This window comes from Anolis carolinensis, chromosome 4, assembly GCF_035594765.1.
Source record: "Anolis carolinensis isolate JA03-04 chromosome 4, rAnoCar3.1.pri, whole genome shotgun sequence".
Taxonomy (NCBI): domain Eukaryota; kingdom Metazoa; phylum Chordata; class Lepidosauria; order Squamata; family Dactyloidae; genus Anolis; species Anolis carolinensis.
This window is the reverse complement of record NC_085844.1, coordinates 28,400,834-28,423,964: the sequence shown is the minus strand read 5'-3', so window position 1 is coordinate 28,423,964 and position 23,131 is coordinate 28,400,834. Positions and strand designations below refer to the sequence as shown.

Below are 23,131 nucleotides of genomic sequence, written 5' to 3'. Positions count from 1 at the left end.
CCCATATGGACATAGTAAGGAACATATGGTTAAAGTCTAGGTAGAAATTTAGTAATTGTGTTGCATAACTTGATACTTCAAAATTGCTGTAATCTAGTCAGACAACAAGATGTTTTGAAGGAAATATTAATTTAAGAAACTTAAATTGTTGTCAGAAGTTTCCCATGCTTTGGCCTAGGTAAAATATTAGGATCTTTTGCATACCAAAAGTTACTGATTTAACCTGAATTGATTTGCACCTGCAGTTAATATTTAGTTTAGTTTCTTTTTATTGTACTTAAATTTTTATCGTCTTATCTTTCCTGATAATAAACCTACTGAGCTATGGTTCTTGACATTTTCCTTCAGAACACTTGGCAAAGTCTGATAGATTTGGCACACAATAATAAATATCTTGCTTTTCCCATATGTTAAGCGAAATAAGAGGTGGCTTCATGAACACTAGCAATTCCAGGGAGTGTCAAGCTGCATCTTCAAAAACATGACTCCCAGATGTTGCAGTTATTCCTTAGTAGAGTAGACTGATTAAATCATTGGGATTTACCTACCTATTGACTCATCTTTCCCATAGTGATTTAATCATAGAATCATATAATAGTAGAGTTGGAAGAGACCACATGGGCCATCTAGTCCAACCCCCTGCTAAGAAGCAGGAAATCGCATTCAAAGCACCCCCGACAGATGGCCATCCAGCCTCTGCTTAAAAGCCTCCAAGGAAGGAGCCTCCACTACAGTCCGGGGGAGAGAGTTCCACTGTCGAACAGCTCTCACAGTGAGGAAGTTCTTCCTGATGTTCAGGTGGAATCTCCTTTCCTGTAGTTTGAAGCCATTGTTCCGTGTCCTAGTCTGCAGGGCAGCAGAAAACAAGCTTGCTCCCTCTTCCCTATGACTTCCCTTCACATATTTGTACATGGCTATCATGTCTCCCCTCAGCCTTCTCTTCTGCAGGCTAAACATGCCCAGCTCTTTAAGCTACTCCTCATAGGGCTTGTTCTCCAGACCCTTAATCATTTTAGTCGCCCTCCTCTGGACGCTTTCCAGCTTGTCAACATCTCCCTTCAACTGTGGTGCCCAAAATTGGACACAGTATTCCAGGTGTGGTCTGACCAAGGCAGAATAGAGGGGGAGTATAACTTCCCTGGATCTAGACGCTATACCCCTATTGATACAGGCCAGAATCCCATTGGCTTTTTTAGCTGCCGCATCACATTGTTGGCTCATGTTTAACTTGTTGTCCACGAGGACTCCAAGGTCTTTTTCGCACACACTGCTGTCAAGCCAGGCGTCCCCCATTCTGTATCTTTGATTTCCATTTTTTCTGCCGAAGTGAAGTATCTTGCATTTGTCCCTGTTGAACTTCATTTTGTTAGTTTCGGCCCATCTCTCTAGTCTGTCAAGATCGTTTTGAATTCTGCTCCTGTCTTCTGGAGTGTTAGCTATCCCTCCCAGTTTTGTGTCGTCTGCAAACTTGATGATCGTGCCTTCTAACCCTTCGTCTAAGTCGTTAATAAAGATGTTGAACAGAACCGGGCCCAGGACGGAGCCCTGCGGCACTCCACTTGTCACTTCTTTCCATGATGAAGACGACGCATTGGTGAGCACCCTTTGGGTTCGTTCGCTTAGCCAATTACAGATCCACCTAACCGTACTTTTGTCTAGCCCACATTTTACTAGTTTGTTTGCCAGAAGGTCGTGGGGGACTTTGTCGAAGGCCTTACTGAAATCCAGGTACGCTACATCCACAGCATTCCCTGTATCGACCCAACTCGTAACTCTATCGAAAAAAGAGATCAGATTAGTCTGGCATGACTTGTTTTTGGTAAATCCGTGTTGACTATTAGCAATGACCGCATTTGTTTCTAAGTGTTCGCAGACCACTTCCTTGATGATCTTTTCCAGAATTTTGCCTGGTATTGATGTGAGGCTGACCGGACGGTAATTGTTTGGGTCGTTCTTTTTTCCCTTCTTGAAGATAGGGACCACATTCGCCCTCCTCCAATCTGCTGGGACTTCTCCCGTTCTCCAAGAACTCTCGAAGATAATTGCCAGTGGTTCTGAAATAACTTCCGCTAGTTCCTTCAGTACTCTTGGATGTAGCTGGTCTGGCCCTGGGGACTTGAATTCGTTTAGAGTGGCCAGGTGTTCCTGGACAACTTGTTTCCCTATTTGGGGTTGGATTTCCCCCAATCCTTCGTCCATTCCGTGTTGCTGAGGTTGAAGATGGCTTTCTTTTTGTGAGAAGACCGAGGCAAAGAAGGCATTAAGTAGTTCTGCCTTTTCCCTGTCCCCTGTCGCCATCACCCCATCTTCTCCTTGCAATAGCCCTATCGCCTCCTTTTTCTTCCTTTTTCTACCAATGTAAGCAAAAAAGCCTTTTTTGTTGTTTTTTATGTCCCTGGCAAGCCTGAGCTCATTTTGCGCTTTAGCCTTGCAAACCTTTTCCCTACAGGTGTTGGCTATACGTTTGAATTCTTCTTTGGTGATTTCTCCCCTTTTCCACTTCTTGTGCATGTCACTTTTGAGCTTTAGCTCAGTTAGAAGTTCTTTGGACATCCATTCTGGCTTCTTTGCACTTGTCTTATTTTTCTTCTTTGTTGGCACTGTTTGCATTTGCGCCTTGAGTATTTCACTTTTGAAAAACTCCCATCCACCCTTAACTCCCTTGTTTTTTAATATCAGCGTCCATGGAATGCCGCTCAGTAATTCCTTCATTTTTTGGAAGTCAGCTCTCTTAAAGTCCAGAATGCGTGTTTGACTTGTCTTAGTTTCAGCATTCCTTTGTATTGCAAACTGCAGGAGCACATGGTCACTTGCCCCTAAGGATCCAACCACTTCAACTGTATTGATCAGGTCTTCCACATTTGTTAAGATTAGATCAAGAGTTGCTGATCCCCTTGTTGCCTCTTCTACCTTCTGGACCATAAAATTATCTGCAAGGCAAGTGAGGAATTTGTTGGACTTTGTACTCTTGGCTGAGTTTGTTTTCCAGCAGATATCGGGATAATTGAAATCGCCCATGACTACTATATCTCTTCTTTGTGCCTGTTTGGTCAGCTGTTGACAGAAGGCTTCATCAAGTCCTTCATCCTGACTCGGAGGTCTGTAGTAGACACCCACGACAAGATCTTTTTGAGTCCCAGTTCCCTTGATTCTTATCCAGATGCTTTCAAGCTGGTTTCCCGGATTACAGTCTTGCATTTCTTCTGCAACGTAACTGTTTCTGACATATAAAGCTACTCCCCCTCCTCTCCCCTTTGTTCTATTTCTGTGAAAGAGGTTATAGCCCTCAATGGTTAAATTCCAGTGATGGGAGTCATCCCACCAGGTTTCAGTGATGCCTATGACATCGTATGTGTGGTGCTGTGCTAGGAGTTGGAGTTCGTCTTGCTTATTGCTTTGGGATTATTGTGCTCTCTGTACTTGGTCCTTGCTGTGTTTGTGCAGCCCTCCGTTTAGCCTTTCGGCGGTTCCCTGTGGTCGTCTGTAATATAGTGTTCGCCAGGCTGTTGTTCCCCTCCCCCAGTGGATCTAGTTTAAAGTGCGCCTGATGAGGTTTGTGAGTCTGTGTGCAAAAAGATGTTTTCCTACTTGTGTGAGATGCACCCCATCGCTTGCCAGTAGTCCATCCTCTTGGAAGAGTAGACCATGGTCAAGGAAGCCAAAATGCTCCTCTTGACACCATTTTCTGAGCCAGTTATTGACCTGATCTGCCCAACAAGATGCCAGCTTTTGTGTCCAAGGGGTATGCAACTTGAATAACATCAAAAATTACTGCTACTGCCAAGGCATGTGTTTAAATGGAGGGTGAAGGAAAACTTCTTAATTTTTAGATTAGAATTAGAAATGCTATGTGTCAGGACAACTATTTTGTATCATTCCAAATAATTCATTCACAAAATATTTGATTGTATCTGAGGGTACTGTGTGAAAATCGCTTTTGCAAGTAAAAAAAATTGGAATTACACAAACTGTTCTAGTTTGGTCCAGTTTGTTTCATGAGCTCTGGAATAGTTTCTCTTTTCAGTTATTTACTGTGTGTACATGTTTATATTTGTATAAGTTGAAGTTTTGGGACCAAAATTATGGCTTTTACTTCAATTTATGGATACGTCAAAGGCAAAAGTTAGGACAAGTAGCAAACAGGTATTTTCTTCTCCTTTTAAAAATACACAGGGGGAACATAGTTATGAAAAGCTAAAGAGAAAGAAGAGGACCTACCTGTTTGAGGCGTTGCAATGGGGGAGTGGTAAATTGCGTTGCTGATTTTTAAATGTCTACATCTATGCAAATACAGACACAGAAAGGAGTATAAATGAAAAAAAGAATGAGAATGCAACATGGAAAAAAAAGGGGGGGGGAGGTGAAGCAAAGAACCCAGTCTATTTCTGTTAGGGACCGAGCCAGAAGGCAGTGTCAATAGGCAAAAGTGAGAAGTACTCCCATCCTATTAATCTTCCCATGCTCAAAGAAAGCCAGCCTTCCCTCTTTTTTCACCTTCTCTTTGAGTTTGATAAGATTTAAGTAGCAATGTGAGCAAGTCATTTTGGGTGTTTGTGGTAGAGTGGAACAGCGGTGGCCATTTTTAATACAGACTTATTGTAAAAGATGGTTATAAAGCTTGTATATCAATCAACCAATTTTTTTTATGGGGCGTCTTTTATATTTATACACAAGTATTTATGGTAACGACATTCCCAAAGATAAAAGCTGAAAAAGCCCAGGCCTGTATTTGAGAAGACTGAAGATACCTCAAAGACAGAAAAGGAATAATGGGAAAAGAAAACCCAAAGAGAAAGAGAGGGCCAGTAGAAAATGTTCAAGAGGAAAGCAGAGGAAAAGAATGGCCAGTGGGGAATTGTTTACATGACTTAAAGATTTTGGAAGTCAAGAAGGCTGTGGTTCACACGGTAAACTCAAGCCAGATATGTTTTGGGGTCCAGTTCTCGCTCCTGGAAGTTTTAATAGTGATCTTGGCACTGATTCCAGTTTAATCATTGCCACTAAGCTGGGCCAAGCCTAATTAGAGTTTGGAAGGGAATCTTCTAGGAAATGCCAGGTGCTGTAGATTGTATTTCAGAGCAAGGCAACAGCAAACACCCTCTGAGTATTCGTTGCCTAAGAAAACCGTATGAAATTCATGAAGTCACCATAAGTTGACAAGTGACATGAAAGTACTTCATCTTTTTGCTTATAGCTGTACTATTTAATAGGTGTCTTAAAAAATGAGGAATCAGAATGGAATGTTTTCTAGTAAAAAAAACCAACCCAAATTATTATACCTGAGTTTCCAACATCATTTTCATGTAGGTTGAATGTTTTGTTTACTCAAATGGTGGTTATGGTATGTTGCTAGAAAGTGATTCAACGAGTTTATGGAGGATAGTCTAGATATCTACTTGCCTCAGATGGGAGACTGAATGGCACATTCTTGTGCTACCCACAGTACCATATTTTAAAGGAGCTTTTTATTTCAGATGAATTAGTTAGAACAAACATGCAAATCTTTAAGCGGTTTACCTTTTCTTTCCATACGACTGAAGACTTTTGGGGCCTCAGAACAAATAACCAAGGTACATGCGTTCAGTAAGCTACAATAGAGACTGTGGATTTATGCAATATTTATCTCTTTTTTCATATTTACCAATGAAATACTTGAGTGAATAACATGGTCCTATTCATGTTATTCACTCAAGACTTGCATAAGGATTCCCCAACCTTTTGGACCAGGAGTGCACACTGAGTTCTGAGAAAGTATCATTGAAGTTGTGAGAAAGTGTTTCCCCAAGCACAGCATGGTTGTAGAAGTGGACCCAACCATCCATAAAACACCCATTTCACAGCTAGGCAAAAAAAGAAGGTGCTCACATGAACTCTTGAGCAGAAGACAGAGATGAGGCAATGATCTGAGTGCAATAACACAAAATCATTTTTTTTCAAATACTGTTCTCTTTTGAATAGCCTTCCTGAAACACTCTCTTTTCTCATCTCCCCCAAACATCTATCCAAGCATACAAGAACAACTTGCTCTGTTTTTCAGAGTCACCACCAAACATTCCGTCTTGCCAAAATTGACCACACACACAATATTTTCAATTCACACATTGCAAACATACATGTTTCCCTACATTTCCTCCCCTCAAAGGGGTCTGCCTTACAAGCATTCATTGTCGTTTGCATTAGTCTCAGCAGCTCTCCCCAACATAGTCCTGGGGTCCTCTGGCCCCATATCAACCCCGGATGTTCACTTTCTCTATCAGATCTTCCTTATTTCCTCCCAAAACGATTCCCGGACTGCTTTCCAAAGTATTGAACGTAGCAAGGCAGCAACCTTGTATTTTCATGATGTCTCTGAGTCCATGTTGGGCCAAGGATCATCCAGAGGAAAAAAGATTGCAGTTGGTGGAAACTATTAGTTTACTTTGAAGTGCTCTTTGCTGCATTATATTTTTCTAAATAAAAATGGGTATCTGCCAGGGACATAGCAGATACAGATACCCAGATATTTCTGGCTCTCCTCAAAAAACATGGATACGCAGGCAATACGCAGAGAGATTCAATGAAGCTACATTCATGTACTTTTGTGAAGTATATGAGTGCAGCCATATACTTCACAAAAAAATGAGAGAACCAGGTGTAGAGGTAAATACATATTCACTCCAAGATATGTCACTGAGAAATCTTGAAACAACCATCATAATCGCGCATCCCACCAACTTTGGGTGGGGAGCCTCCATGAATGTCTTTGTAACCAGGAAATCTGATGATCATTGAGCATGTTTTTTATTGATTCAAGCCACTCAAGTGGCTCTAATGGATTTCCGGGAAACAGTCCAGATATATGTATCTTAATATGAATGGACAGTGTGCTGTTTGAACCATATATAAAGAGACAGAGATGATACTGATGAGGTCATTTCTGAGTACATATAAGGTGGACCCATGTAGAATTACACACATTTATGCTTATACACAACAGTTGTATTAGAAAATTTAGTTAGACTTTCTTTAAAGAAATACTTTTTTGTGTAAACATGTAAAATCTGAAAAGAATACTAGTCCATGTTCCAAAATTAGTCATCTTGATGAAATCATAAAACATCTGTAAGATTATGTGTTGTGTAAATAAACATTGTGTTCTATCATAATCATGAAGATTTTACATAGTTTATGTAAAAGATTTTTTAACATCCAGAATAAGATTTATATAATCATGAACATAACCTATGTTTCTCAGAAATGACCATGAGAACTACTTTTCTTCGTTAGTATTTTTTAAAAATTAAGGAAATAATAAGTACAATTATAATAAAAGATAAATAGATAGCATAATTTGTATGTATTTTCCTGATAATTTAAATGTTGATTCATTGTTTGTATTTTAAATAGTCCTACATCATTTTTGTGTGGTGATTCCATTACTGAGTATTTTTGATACATGATACATAAACCTTGTGTGTATTTGTGTACTGAACAGAACTTACTTTTCTGATGTAATGAGTTTTAGTTACTTGTTACATATGAAACATTGGTCAAGGAGAGAACATGAGGGATTTTACTTACTTTAAAGGTTTTGAAATAGCAGTAACTAAAAATTAAAATTGAGTATTTTACTAACAAGCAAATATACTGTGAGTAAGGTTACGAGTCAGGCCTGACAATTTTTTAAAAAGAAAATAGCAAAACTGCATTAACATTTTAAAATAATATTTCAAGTCTCCTTATATTACAATTACAAACACAGTTACTTCAAAATAATTCTTGTTTTATCTATAAGATTTATTAAAAACTAAATGTGCTTAAGACATTTTGGAATGTATCTCAATAAATTTGACTGACTGTAATTATTTATATACAAAAAGAAAAAGTTTGTCGCACCTGTCTCTAAAATTCTTCTGCAAATTTATGATGAGACCGATATAAGAGAGTTAATGGAAATCTTTTTTGTTAACTTCTAAGAGAGGATCAACTCTTCAGTTTTGGTATATTTACTGAATTAGATACTATGTGACCATGACCTAGAATACTTTCATGTTTTAATCTTTTCATGAAATATTCCCATGGAAATTTCTGAGAGCTTTGTTTTCAGTAATATATATTTTTGGTAGCTATGTTGATATAAAAGAAGCTTGCTAAGTCAGTGTTACAGGAAACATTTGGTAGGCATGTAGACTTACCCAGTGCTTAGACTTAACATTATTCTATTTTATCAAGCCTATGGTTTCAGAAGGGACTTTTTAAAAGGGAAGGATGAACTACGTCTCCCCACTACAGTCCATCAGTAAATAGGACAGAATCACCTCTCAATCTTATTTTTGAGTCCTTACTTGTGACTTGCCAGGACGAATGGGTCTATGGCAATTGCCATATTATCTGTTATATGTTGCAGAAGCCCAAATGGTATATGTGGACTCCTTTTTAATCTTTCTGGGTCACTCAATTAGGAAGCTGGCAGACTCTTCTGGGGTGTGGGATCCACTCCTAGGCAGAGATCGGATGTTTTCTCTCTGGTCTGCCTGGAGAGCTTAAAACTCCTCTCTCTTGAGACCTCATCACAGTTAGAAAGAAAGGATATAGTTTAACACCAAGAGGCATTGACTATTCCATCACATGAAACTACTGTAGAAGAATATTTAAAAAGCAATGAGGATTAGTTGTACTCATGGGATACACAAAATTTCATTAGCTAGCAACTGGTATGTCTTGCAAATACATGAAAAATAGGTCATTACTTCCCTTATACTTCGTTGCAATTTCTGAGTGTTAAGCAAAGCATGAGAAGTGATAAGACAACAAAAGTAGTAAATGGTATGAACAGAATACAGCACATATAGTTGAAGTAAAATGGGCCAAAGCTTTACTGAGCGATATAGCTGTAAAGACTTGGCACAGTATGGAACTCTTTTTTAGCATCCCAGGATGGTAAAGGAACAGTCCAATGATGAATAGGCATGCTGTCCATCACACGATGTTGCTGGACTTCCTGTTAAAACCTCACCCCCAACTGGAGTGGAAGCATCGTACAACGCTTCCCTCCTAACATGGGAATGCTCCTGTGTTGTGCTGGTTTCAGCAACACTTCCCCCATGTGATGGAGGAAGCATTGTCACTCAGGAGTGGTGTGCAGGGAGACAGAGTTCCATACTGTGCCAAGTCTTTACAACTATATAGCTCAGTAAAGCGTTGGCCCATTTTACTTCAACTATTTGTGCTGTATTTTGTTCTTACCATTTACCACTTTTGTTGTCTTATCACTTCTCATGCTTTGCTTAACACTCAGAAATTGCAATGAAGTGTAAGGGAAATAATTACCTATTTTTCTTTCATGTATTTGCAAGACATACCAGTTGCTAGCTAATGAAATTTTGTGTATCCCATGAGTACAACTAATCCTCGTTGCTTTTTAAACATTCTTCTACAGTAGTTTCATGTGATGGAATAGTCAAGGCCTCTTGGTGTTAAACTATATCCTTTCCTTTTAGATGTCAGAGCTGCTGAGATAAAATCAAACACCAAAGCCCTAATGTCTGCGCAGTTTTTATTCTTGTTTTGTTTGACTCTGAACTCTACTTTTCTCTAAAGGACTTAAATTCAAAGCAGCTCACAAAAACTTACAAACAAGAATAGAATAGCTATCAGCCAGGGCAATCAGGATATGATAAAAGTGAAGTTAGAAAATATCACATGAAAACTGTAAGTAGTTGCTCTTCTGTGTGATTGGCAAATTGAATAAAGGCAAGGGAGGGATTAGAGGAAATGCAAACTTTTATAGCTAATCAGTAGGTTGAATGATTATGTAAGTAGAAACAGAATAATGAAGAAGGACCACTACTGGGACTTACAGAAGAGTTATTAATTCTTTGACATAATGAGTTTACAACTTTGATAAATATCCAACATGAAATATCAAATTACTAATAGATTCATGGGAGGGAAGGTATGAGGTAGAAATGTAAAACTACTATCAGTGGCTTGAAGGAGATTTTATAAAGTCATCATGAAAAAACTGGTAATGGGCCCCAAGATTTGAACTGTGAGTAATCCCAACAAAGAAAGTGAGCCTTGCCCAGTAAAAACATTGAATAAGCAGCATTATTATTTTGTTGTTTTTATGCAGGAGCTGTGCTTTTAGCCAGTGTACAAGGATTAACCATCAACATTGATCCAGTTTTATATACTTGGCTCGTGTACCAGCCTCAGAAACGAAGCAACAGACCAGTACAGCAGGTAGGAAATGCTGACAATTTGCTGTATGTATTTTGTAAGAAAAACCACACAGGGTATGAGTGGATCCTTTTAGCTTCTGCTTTTAGAATGCTATAGAAAAGCGTTGATTTGGCCACAGTTAATGGGGAAAAAACAAACTGCTCTCCCACCTCTCATAGAGTGAAGGTACAGATTTTTTTTTTTCCAGTAGGAGAAACGCTGCTTATTGTTAAGAACAGCCTTCTATTTTATATTGTATTTCCTAACCAAGATGTTTGTTTTTATATTCACTTGATAATTACTGTAAAATTATACTTGGACTTCTTTCTGTTTTAACCCACTTGTTTTGAGGATAACATCAGTTAAAAAGGGAATAATATTTATTGAAAGATAAAAGTGGGAAAATGTGTTATATAATATTATTTCTAAAGAATTTACCTAACTTTGAGTCAGTCCCAACCAATTAACCTCAAGAAAAAGCTTATATTATTCTCAGAAGATAAGCAGAGGTAACCTTGGGGATGCATGGTTGAATGGCAGCTGCAATGAACCATTCTCTGACCTTATATGATACCAACAAACAGATAGCATAGTTAAGTATAGTTTTCAGTTTCTGACCTCTAGTGTTAAATGGACACTTCTGTCGGCTAATCACATCTATAAGATGGCAGATTGGGAGAGGTTGCTTTAAATGATACTTCTTTTATGTTGGTCTTTCATAATGCAAAAGAGACTTTGAAAAGGAAGTGGTGAATCTCCCCAAAGTACAGGAAATGAAAATTAATGAAGGTGTCATAAAACTTAATACAGGGGTTGATCATCCAGGGTCAGGTATCATAATGCAATCCTGATGCACCCCTTTCAGTATTCTGAGCAATACAAGAGGCACCTAATGGCTCTAGCTTATCCTCAACATTTTTTCAAGTTCAAAGGTGCTACAGGAACCCTGTATATTTTTAAGGAGCATTATTATTACTCTAACTTGAATATTTCTACTTCTTCTGAAAAGAGCTATTTCAAAACTTTGGCTGCCTGAGATTAACAAGGTAGGGGACATCTACAGTGTAGAATTAATTCACTTTGACGTCAAACTGCAGTGTCACAATGCTAGGAATGCTAGGAAATTGTGGGGATTCCCATTTCTCGCTAAAGTATGCTGATGCCTCACCACACTACAACTCCCAGGATTCCATAGCATTGAGCCATGGCATTTAAAGTGCTGTCAAACTGTATTAATTCTCTATTGTAGCTGCATCCATAGTGGTTCTCCCCATCCAGGTACAGAAGGGAGCCAGGTTCCCTGTTGAATCTTCCTTCAACACTGGCGATGGGACATTATCTTCTACTACACTTAAATCAGAAAAAACCTAGCTTGAGTGGGAAAACACAGGGTACATTATGCACACAGCCCTGTCCACTTTGTCCTCCTTCCTTAGAATCTGCTACAAGAGGCTGGTGCTTCAGTATGCTCAAAAGTAGCTATGACCCTGGTTCAAGATATAATTAACATGGCATCAGCCTTCGTTTATTGTTCAGATAACAGACTCTCTTCAGTGACACAAAACACTAAGTCAGTGCATTGCTTTATTACAGAGTTTGGACCAGTGCCCAAGAGGATTTGGTTTGTCTTGTAAACCCTCCTCTATCCGCTTTTAAGTATGCTATGGCAAGTCCTTTAGAACTTGATCTTAGGTTGCTGTGACCCTTAACTAAAAAGCTTTAATGTTTAAGTTACTTGTGCAGCAGAAGTCAGAAGTGGGTGATCCTTGAGGGGAGGTATGGTATCTCATAGTCCCTATTTTAGAGCAAACATTTTCCATTCCTTCTCTGCTTCTTATTGGTCATGGGTAAAAACACCCAGAATTTATACATGTGCTTATCAGTAAGAAGAAATAAATATTACAAACAATTGCAGACTTTTAGATACCCTTCTAATTTCTTAGTGTGATTTTTCAATTAGTGGAAAGCCTGTTGTTTTTTAAACCTACAGTTTTGCAAATAATCCAGTATTTGTTATAATTAACTTTTGCATAGCACCTTTGTTCCTATCTAAAACAAACAGTTTCATTAGGTCTATTAAAGGAGGAAAGATATTTAATTATCTCTCCTTGACGTACAGTGTTCCCTCACTACTTTGTGGTTTGCTTTTCGCAGTTTTTTTAATAAACACTAAAATAATATTATAAATCATAAAATAATATTATAAATTCTTTTTTCTACTTCCTTCCTAAGGAGAAGCCTAAGGAAGGAAGGAAGGAGAAGCCGAAGGGAGAGAAAAGGAGGCTGAAGCAGCTTTGCTTTTGCCTTACAAGGCAGTGGCAGTGGCAGTGGCAGGAGCGTCCCTATATTGCGTCCAAATATAGCGTCCCTACTTTGCGGATTTTCATTTATTGTGGGTGGTCCTGGAACGTAACCCCTGCGATAACTGTATTAGCCATTTTCATGGATTTGCCTTGGGAATTTTTCCTCTGTAGGTGTCTGTAAAGGAAACAGAGTCTCTTTTCTTAGCTTGAATAACACCAACAGTGGCTTGTCTCCTTCCTAGAAATCTCTGACAGTTATCATGGATTTGCTATCATGTTGAGAAGATAAAGAAGCCCCACAATAAACCATCTGAAAACTCCCAGCGTCTCAGTAACTAATACGTTTAATATATATCCTCATCACTATCAGATGTTGAGTGGTGCTCAAGACTGGGAAACAGATTTACCAGATGTCAGAAGTTACAACCCAGATAATAGATTTTGAATGAGAGATGTTGATAGTTTTTAAAAAAGCACAGATTCACTTTGTGTGATTTTTTGTTTTGTTCTGGATGCCACTTTGAGACATTAAAGCCACTGAAAGTTGAAAGATAGTGTGAAGATATCCCAGGAAGTTATCATAGTAATAATAAATACATTGAATTTGATTCATAAATATAATTATGGACGATCCATCAAGAAGATATGCTCAATTCTATGATGGTGGTGATGTTTGTTTATACCCAGCTTTTTCTCTCCACAAAGGAGACTCATAGAATATTTAGATTAATATCAATTTTTCCTTGTTATTTTGAAGAATCTGTTCTAATGAAGTATTCCATATGGTGCTTTTGTTTTAAATAATTCCCAAAGCATTCCGATACAGACCAGTAATACAGCAGATGCTGATATAAAAATAACTTTTTAACATTGCTAAGATCATAAAATTTACCCTCCTTATGGATGTCTCTGATATCTAAATTCTGTTGACGTGCTTTAAATGTTATTTGGAAAGAGGAATTAATTACAGGAAAATGATTTCATTTTTAAAAAATGATAAAATGGGATATTTACCACTTTAACCAATTATAGTGGAAATCTGAGAGGTGACAACTACGACATGTATTCTGGGTCCTTTCCCTTCCTGTTCAATCAAACAGGCCAGAGGGGGACTGGCAGAATGGGTGAACGTGGTGGTCAGTGCCTCCTTGGAACAAGGCAAAGTTCCAACTTACCCAAAGGAGACAGCTGTGAGGTCTATATTTAAAAAGCCATCCTTGAACCCCTTTCTGAGTAAAGCCTTGGAGCATGTGGTTGCCTCCCAACTCCAGGAATTTCTGGATGATGCTGATTATCTATATCCATTTCAATCTGGTTTCAGGCTTGGTTATGGAATAGAGACAGCTTTGATCCCTTTGGTGGATAACTTACACAGAGAGCTAAACAGGGGAGTGACTAGAAACCCCTGTTAGTTCTCTTAGATCTCTCAGCGGCTTTCAATACTATCAACCATTGTATCCTTCTGGGTTGTCTCACTAGAATGGGACTGGGAGGCCCTGTCTTACAGTGGCTCTGGTCCTTCCTGGTGGGCCATACCCAGAAAGTGGTGCTGTGGGACTCCTGTTTGAACCCCTGGCCATTGATGTGTGGGGTTCCTCAAGGTTCCATTTTGTCCCTCATGCTATTTAGAATATACATATGAAACCACTGAGAGAGGTCATCCGGAGTTTTGGAGTTCATTGCTATCTATATGCAGATGACACCCAACCTTACTACTCCTTCCCACCTAAAGCCAAGGAAGCTGTCCTGATCCTAAACCAGTATCTATCATCAGTAATGGACTGGATGATGGCAAACAAATTGAAACTTGATCCAGACAAGACAGAGGTACTCCTGATCAGTCGGAAAGCAGATCAGGGTATAGGGATCCAGCCTGTACTGGATGGGTTACACTCCCCCTGAAGACACAGGTTTGCAGTTTGGAGATCCTCCTGGATTCAACACTTAAACTGGATGCACAGATGTTGGAAGTAGCCAGGAGGGCCTTTGCACAATTAAAACTTGTGCGCCAACTACGCCCGTTCCTTGGGAAGCCAGATCTGGTCATGGTGGTACACGCCTTATTTACATCCCGTCTGGATTACTGTAATGTGCTGTAGATGGGGCTGCCTGTGAAGAGTTCTCAGAACTTCAGCTGGTCCATAGAGCTCGAGAAAGGTTGCTAACTGGGGCTGGCTTCAGGGAGCAGACAATCCCCCTGTTGCAGCAGCTCCACTGGCTGCTAGTCTGTTTCCAGGCACAATTCAAAGTGGTTCAGGTCCCGGTTATTTGGCTGACTACATCCCTTTGTACAAACCTGCCCAGGCCCTGAGACATCTCAAATTCAGTTGTTGGAAACGAGAGAGTGGACCTTCCTTCTTGGTGGCTGCGACTCTGAAACTCCTTGTCCAAGGAAGCCAGAATGGCTTCATCCCTGCTGTCCGTCTGGTGGCAGGCTAAAATAAAACCGTTTTATTCAGACAGGCTTTTAAAGATGAAGGTGTTTGAGATCTGGTCAAGGAGTGCTATGGTTTTGTGTGCTTTTCTGGTTTTAATACTGTTTAAATATTTGTATATTTTAAGTTATATTGTCATGCTTTTAATTGAGAGCCACTTGGAGTCTCCATATGGAGAGAAAAAGTAGGCTATAAATAAATATAATAATAATAATAATAATAATAATAATAATAAGTTTTAAATAAAAATCTTGCAATGTCATGCTCTCATCATGTTTGTGAAAACTTAGAAATTGAATTGTTTTATGAACATATTAACATATGGAGGAAACTGCTGGAATAGGTCTGAGTATAGATTTTCAATATAACTTTAGTTAGGAGGATTGTGCTTTCAAAATACAGCATATTGTTTTAAATATGTGCTTTTCCTCCACATATAGAAATACAGGCCAAGTTGTGGTGGCTGTTACATATTTTGGTAAGGATCTATGTAGTTCCTGTTGCAACGATGCAGTTACAGCTTTAGGGGCAAAGAGGATGTTTTTCCATATCCACATTTGGCTTCTGCATGCATCTGAACATTTTTTTTTATTTTGAGTAATGAACAATGTGGACATTCAGTGGGGGGGGGGGGGGGGAATTCTTCACAGAGTTTATGAGTGCCTGCATAAATCTGCATACCGCCCTGCTTTTATTCACTGGTCAATATTAAAATAAGGCACTTATCTATTTTTTCTTTTAAACAGATGTTTTAGTACAATATGAAGTTTGGGCTTATGACAAATATAATTTAGATTTTCTCCAGTAAATGCCCATTTATAGTTACTGTGAGGAGATGTCTGGAATAAATAGCTAATAAAATTGTTCCCATTGTCACATAAGAAATCCCTCAATTAACATAAACACATTTGATATGCTAATATTCTGTCATATTAATAATTGTAGAGTAGAGAAATATTAGATATTTTCAGTCTATCGCTTGGATACAGTGCTGTAGCGGGGGGAGGGGGGAGGGTTTCAACCCCTCCCCTGAAATTTTTCAGGTTTTTTAAGAAACTTGGTTTACTCATGAATTTTAACTGGTTAACCAAATCCCTATGAGTGTCCACTGAAGTTTATCTGTCTTGAGCGTCCACTGAATTTCTAAATTATTTTGCGTTATGGAACTATTCTCCATGATTCATTTTAAAAAAAGTTTCAACCCCCACCCACCCCACCCCCAATTTTTTTTCTGGTTATGGCCCTGCTTGGACAGTAAAACATTACTATAATCCTCTCTAAGAGAGTTGATGAATTTGATATTGTGGGATTAAGGCACTAGGTGAACCCAGAAAATGTTTTTGCATGACCCTTCCGTAATTTATATTGGGAGCTAAAAAATAGGTTTAAAAAGCTCCTTCAGCTGTTTATAAAACAAAATATTTCAGCACGCTGAAGGTGCTTGTTATTAGATAATTTTCCTTTTTTATCCCGTATATTTTGTCTACATAATTTTGGAGATTAGAAGTATCTTGTGTTTTTAAGGCACTATGGATAGGGAAGCTTTCATTTCTAAAAGTGGTTGCTTAACAGAGAAGCCACCTCCTAGATTGTCCAGTGTTGATTTCTAAATCAGTGCAGTACTGCTTCATGCTCAGTATGAATTTGCTAAAATAGCAGTTTTCACTGACCTCCCTTTGAGCTATGGCTGTTATCTTTCAGGTGACTACAACTCCCATTATCTGTAGTCAGCATAGATTGAAAGCTGAGCTATGTAATATTTAACAACTGGACCATTCCATTGATATTTATTTGCAATTTCAAGAACCAATCCCCTCTATTCTCTTAGCACCTCTTTGTGTGGAAATACCAAAGAGTTTCAATTTTTTCTTTGAGCACTCAGAATGCTCAGAAGTATCTTCCAGACAGAGATGAGATGGCGTTGGTGCTTCTTTTTTATTTTCCTGTGACAGACAAAGCCTTTGCCTTTCACCACTGTACTCAGAGAAGGGGGTGGTTCCTAATTTGATAAGAGATAAGATACAGTACATAAACTGATCAAAAAATAAATTGACCCAGGAATTTGGGGTCAATTTTTTGTGTGTATGTATGTGTGTATGTATGTGTGTGTGTGTGTGTGTGTGTGTGTGTGTGTATGACCACATATTTATAATAGACATGTTCACGAAAACGCATTAGTTTTCCATTCAAAGTACAGACTGCACAAACATCAGTAACGCCACTACAAGTTGGTTTTTGGAGTATTTAATTCTCAGTTGGCATGTTTATTTATTATTTATTTATCATATTTATATCCAATCTTTCCAGCAAGCAGCTCATAGCCTCCTATATATGATCTTCCTCTCTTCCACAATTTCATTCTCATAAAAGCTCTGTGAAGTACTAAGCTGAAAGAGAGCAGCCTAGGAGATCTACTGACCTAAATAATAAATAAATAAACTTATTCTTATGCCCTGCCCCATCTCCCCGAAGGGACTCGGGGCGGCTTACACAGGGGTAAGCCCGAAAAACAACATAACAGCATTTCATGTGTAAAATTTAACAGCAGATGAAACATTCCAACAATAAACAGAACAACATACAAGACAGTTACTTAAAAGCCTGAGCATCAATTGGCTCAATTGATTGACCTAATTGGCTAAATGGAAATTTGAATCACAATTACTGCTGTTCTATTCCCATATTCTAGTCACTACATCACACTGAACCATTTGGCACCACTTATGCTTCAGTTTAATCCACCTGGATGTAAATTTTCCTAATTCATACATGAAGATCTTTAATTTTAGTTTTTAATAGAATTAGAGAATACTATAATTAGTGTTTAGGAAAAGCCAAGTTGGGTCAATCTAGTGTTTGTTAAATTCTAGTTAATTTCCAAGAACTGCATGTGGTTGTAGCCACATAAATCCCATTGACTTCAACAAATATAAAACCTCTTCCCCAACTTTGAAAATATACTCCTTAATGCTTGCTTTGTGGCTTTATATGTTTTCCATAGCAATGCATTAAAATGGTTAGATAAAAGCCATGTAATTATTTTGCATTCTGTATAATCCTGTGACTGTTTAAAAGAAGAAGGGCAAAAGCATGTGTCTATATATCTTGTACTATAACCATCTGGTCTACATCAAGACAATATTTGCAGTAAAAAAGCACAGTAGTGTTTTGGATTTGTTGGCATCCCTTGAATTATAGTTTTCTGGTGGCGACAGAAATGTCCCATTTAGACATTGTATAAAGAGAAGTCATATGTAGAACAGGGCTATTGAGCTTTACTTCTGGCCTGCTCCGGGATGCTGAGCATCATCTTACCACTGCTCAGTTACAGATTAATTCAGCATGGCATTGATATTCATTATTTTTAAATGGACATTGCTACAATCTCGAGGACAAACATTATCGTAAACTAGAGAGAGTCCATTGTTTGTTTAGCTGTTTTTCTTGTAAATTAGCGGTAAGTTGAACGGGAGTAACTAAGCAGCATATTACTTGATCCAAAAATAACAAGGTACTACAGAAGCTTTTGTTCATTAGAAGCATTATATTTGAACCAGCCCACTGGTGTCTTTTTCAGTTTTAACAGCCATTAATATTGATCTTTTAAAGATCATTGAAATAGTTGAGACTATTTTAGCTAGCAAGACAGTATGTATTGTTCAGGAGACACAGAGTGGTTGTAATTGTTTGAATGTTGGACTACAACTTTGAAGACCATGGTAACAACAAACAAGGTAGCTCAAAACAGATAATTACACCCCACCTCGGCATCCATTTGCATTTCTCTTGGTTGCTTTATCAAAATTGTTGGCTTATTCTCCAATTTTAGTACTAAAATTACCTCCTTTGTTACCTGCAGATCATTCTAGCACCATTCTCTAATGCAGAGTTTCTTAAACGGTGCTCCCCCAGATGTTTTGGACTTCAGCTCCCACAGTTCCTAATAGCTGGTAAGTTGACTGGGACTTCTGGGAGCTGAAGTCCAAAACACTTGGAGGAGCAGAGTTTGAGAAACACTGCTGTAATGCAAAACAATCCTACGTCTTTCTGAAAACAGCACTCTGACATTATTAGTATGGGTTTCTGAACAATTTGAATCTATAATACATTCCCTCAAATGCCATAGTTTTCTTATAGACTTCTAGACAGGCGCTGTGTTCTTTAATGTTAAGGTAGTTGTACATAAGAGATAATGAATCAGTATAATTTCACTTACAACAGACTCTTTCTCATATTATCCAGCTGTGTTTCAGTTGTCATTTGCAGTTGTCATTTGCTATTTTTCTCCAGCTGCAATTTCCTTTTGGGTTTGTGGCTATAACCCAACATCTTGATCATTTTCCACCCTGTTTAAGATTGATCTTTCATTTACTTTATAGCTACACCCAAGATTGCCAAAAAGCTGGCAAAATTGCATTGGGTGTCATCAGCATCAACTTCAAGCCTGAGTTCAGTGAGCAAAGATGAAACAGCTGTTTCATTGTCCAGATCATCACTCTATATATGGCTGTAATTTTTTCCAGCTTTCTTGGGCTGTGATATCTTTGTTTTCCCCCTCATTTCAAATAGTATAGCATATGATTGATCAATCTCTACCATGATGCCAGTGTCTTCAAGGCGTATTTTGCGTTTTACCTAGTCGCTGTGTCTCAAACATCCCCCCCCCCAAAGTTTCCAGGCTTCCTTCATATTGGGTGTAGTGGCGACAGTACATTTAGGAAGAGATTGCAGTTTTGCTTTGTTTCATGTTTTAATGAGACAGTTTTGCATTTTCTTTAAACCAGAAATTATGTCCAGGTATACTTTAGAATTCAAATGGCATGGATCAAAACATAATATGTACTAGACTCCAGAGCTTAGTAGAAGGGATCACCTAAGCCTTTACTGTTACTACTGAGATTTGGCTGTGCTTACACTGTCTTTGTCTATGTCAGCAATATTCTTCTGGAGACCTGAAAGCATTTAACACAGGGTTGGATGTAACATAGCATTCCAGATGTTGAATTGCCGTTTCCAGCCTCCCCTCACTATTAGCTATGCTGCCTTAGAACTGCAGTACTACATGAGTTGGAGAACTGCTAAATGCCTACCAAGATGTAGCAAGTGTCACTATAGTTTCCCAGTGGAATGGGTGCGCCACCCAGCCACATACACATCACCTTAAAGAAATCAAAAATGATATTGATTCAGAATGCTCCCCATACCTCCTAGTTAGTGTAGGAATCACAATATATATTGAGACTAAAATAAATGGAAGGGGGCTTCTTCCAGAAAGAACAATTGATAATTAGGGAGATGTGCTCTGATGGAGCAGAAATGGCAACAAAAGCACCAATCTTACCAAATGTGATGTCAGTTTTAAAGAGTTTCAAAATATAAAACGCTAGAACCTACCTTTTCTAAGATAGAGACATGTGCAGCTTCTAGAGGGACAAAAGCAGGAGCAGTCGCTGATCCCAAAAGGCTTGGCTACATTCTCTGTAATTGTAAGAACAAATTAAAGCTGCTTGCTTTCAAAAAGCAGGGGGTTAAAGCATTTCATCATTCGATTTTTAATATTTAATTTGCTTTGGCTAACCGTGTGCTTCAGTTAGAAAGTCAAAGCTCTTTCCTGAAATTAAGATGATGAGGTAACTGCTTATAATGCCTCTTCTGTGATGTGAAGTATCCTTTCTAATATTCTGTTTGCAGATGTTAGTCACTGTGTTTTCTCCTCTTTGCTTCTTACAGTCTGGCTCTGTATCTCTGGGGACACCAGTAACAAGGAAAAAAGAAGATGAGGCCTCAATTGGAAGTACACCGTTGCCCAAGCAGCCATCAAATCAGGCCTCTGAATATGCCAGCAGCCCTGTCAAAACTAAAACTGTAACAGGTATATCCTATTCTCAATTAAATCAAGCCATTCTCATACAACTTTTGCTTCATGAAAACTGTGTACAATCCAGCACATTCAGTTTCATAGATATAGTGGGATGCATTTTTCTATTAATATGGTGATTCATAGTATTTTAATGTTTTCAATCCCAAGGTGTCATATCTTGAAAATGAAATCACTTTTCCTAATAAATTGTAATATAATTATACAATTATGTAATATTTCTTATTTTTCAATACATTAGTATTTCATATCAAGAATATTTGTCCAAAAAGATAACTATAGCAAATGTAATAGTTTTGTGTTGGTTTTTTTTGCAACAAAGCTATGCAGTTGCATTGTGATAATTTCTAGGAATGGAAATTCTAATAATAGCAATAATAATAATACATTTTATTTGTTACCCACCTCTTCTAATGGCCCGAGGCAGAAGGCTTGAAATTCTGCTTCATTCCTTTTTGAAACCAATAGCAACTATGGCTGTAATAGAAAAAAAGAGGATGGAATTAGAAAAGGATTATTTACGTGAAAAATAAAAATGCCCGCTGTACACTAAGAGATACCACTGCTGTCCCTGTCTTTTCTGAATTCTCAGTATTTTTTTTTTCAGCTGACATATTTTTATTCCTCTGCTTTTTGGAGACAGCCAAAAGGTTATGTCATTTTTGGGTCAAGACCTACCTTCCCATTGCAAAATATTCCCCAGGCCTTTGTTTTCCTTACTGAACATTCAGCAGAACTCCGGAAATGTAACACTTTTTCAAATGTTGTAGAACATTGTTTGTAGTTCATCCAAGGATTTGTCTCATAAACTATTTTTAACATTTGTACAATATATAACAACAATGAAATATGAGCACTAAGTGATATTAGAACACATTTTCTTCTAGCTCAACTGTTTATTACCATCAACAAACAGTTGATTCATTTACCCACTGTTTCTTAGTTATCCATGTTGTTTGAGTCACCTAGCAACAATTTAAAGAAAAAAGGAAAAGGTATATGAATGAGAAAAAGGAAAGCATTCCCATCTGTTGCAAGAGATTCTTGAAAATAACCTCCAGAATCCTCATATATAATCAATCATTTCATGTCAAGAGTTTGCCAGGGGCATAACAGAAGGTGTGAACTCTAGTTCCTGCACGCAGCCAAAAAAGTATCAGGCAAAACAATTGGTTGCTTCAAATTGAGTGAAACATTTCTAGAAAGTTTAAAAAATGTAGAATTGGAGATAATCAAGTTAATGATCCTCAGTATGTTTAAGGAAATCCTGGCCTTGGGAAGTGTACAAGGAAATAGAGGAAGCAGTAGATAATAACAATCATTCCATTTGTTAAACCTTGTCTTATAAGGTTTCACTAAGGTGGTCTAATTGCCTAGAGGGGTGCATTGAGGCAGCTTTGGAGGCTCATTTGATTGTTTAACTACAAGCGGATGGCTTCTGAATTTTTCAAGTATGCAACACTCAGTGGAATTTTTGAAGACATACATTGGTCATATAATACACTTGGACATATAATACACTGAGCTTGCATCTGTCTTTTCTGTATTCACCATTCCGCCAATCTGTTCCCCTTTCCATTTTTGTCATGTCTTTTGGAACCCTAAGACCAAAATTTTATTATTGGTTTCAACTAAAAAATACCCACTGAAATTTCTTGTACAGACATTATCTAAAAAGAAGTTAGTAATATTTGAATTCATTTGATTCCATTAGTCTGCTCTACTTGGATAAATTATATAATTTAGGCCTAAATCTGCAGGCAGGAACTATCTTTTAATTGATCTTTGCCATTTACTCTGAGGGTATTTTTTTGCACTGGAGAACAGAGTAGAAGAGCCTGTAATTAGGATAATAAAGAATTTTCTTAAAAACCAATAATAAATAATGAAAATTAATAACAAAGTTACATTTTCTTCCTATAGTCATCCTCTTTTGTTTGTATGTTGTATCTCATTTAGATTGTAAGCTTGAGGGCACAGAACTGTCACATGAATTTGCCCTGGGAGCTTTATTGGCTGTAGAGTAGCATATAAATACTGTCAATCATAAATAGGCAACTCAATCAAGAATCAATATGAATAAAACTAAGAAACAAGCATTACGATTAATTCTATACAAGCTAGAAATTCTAGGAGATTCAGTGCCAGAATATAGGTGTTTCTTACTTATTTCCTTCTTGCTTAAAACCCAGCAAGTAAATGTTATTAGAAAGCAAAACTTTATTTTTTTTAAATGTTAGATTTAAGCAAGTTGAGAAAATAATTTGGCAAATGATAAATCACTCAAAGGCACTTAAGTAGGTAAATCACAC

General features: G+C 37.9%; 1 protein-coding gene across 4 annotated transcripts in view; it reads left to right on the top strand.

Moving 5' to 3' along the window:
• The window catches only part of vps13b (vacuolar protein sorting 13 homolog B), a 389,126-nt gene that overhangs the window by 155,935 nt on the left and 210,060 nt on the right, over positions 1–23,131 (top strand). For all 4 annotated transcript variants that reach the window (XM_003226609.4, XM_008119485.3, XM_062980141.1 and 1 more), the window contains exons 20-21: positions 10,115–10,224; positions 20,672–20,813. In XM_003226609.4, the coding sequence (XP_003226657.2) occupies positions 10,115–10,224; positions 20,672–20,813 (252 nt within the window). The remainder of the gene's footprint in view (positions 1–10,114; positions 10,225–20,671; positions 20,814–23,131) is intronic.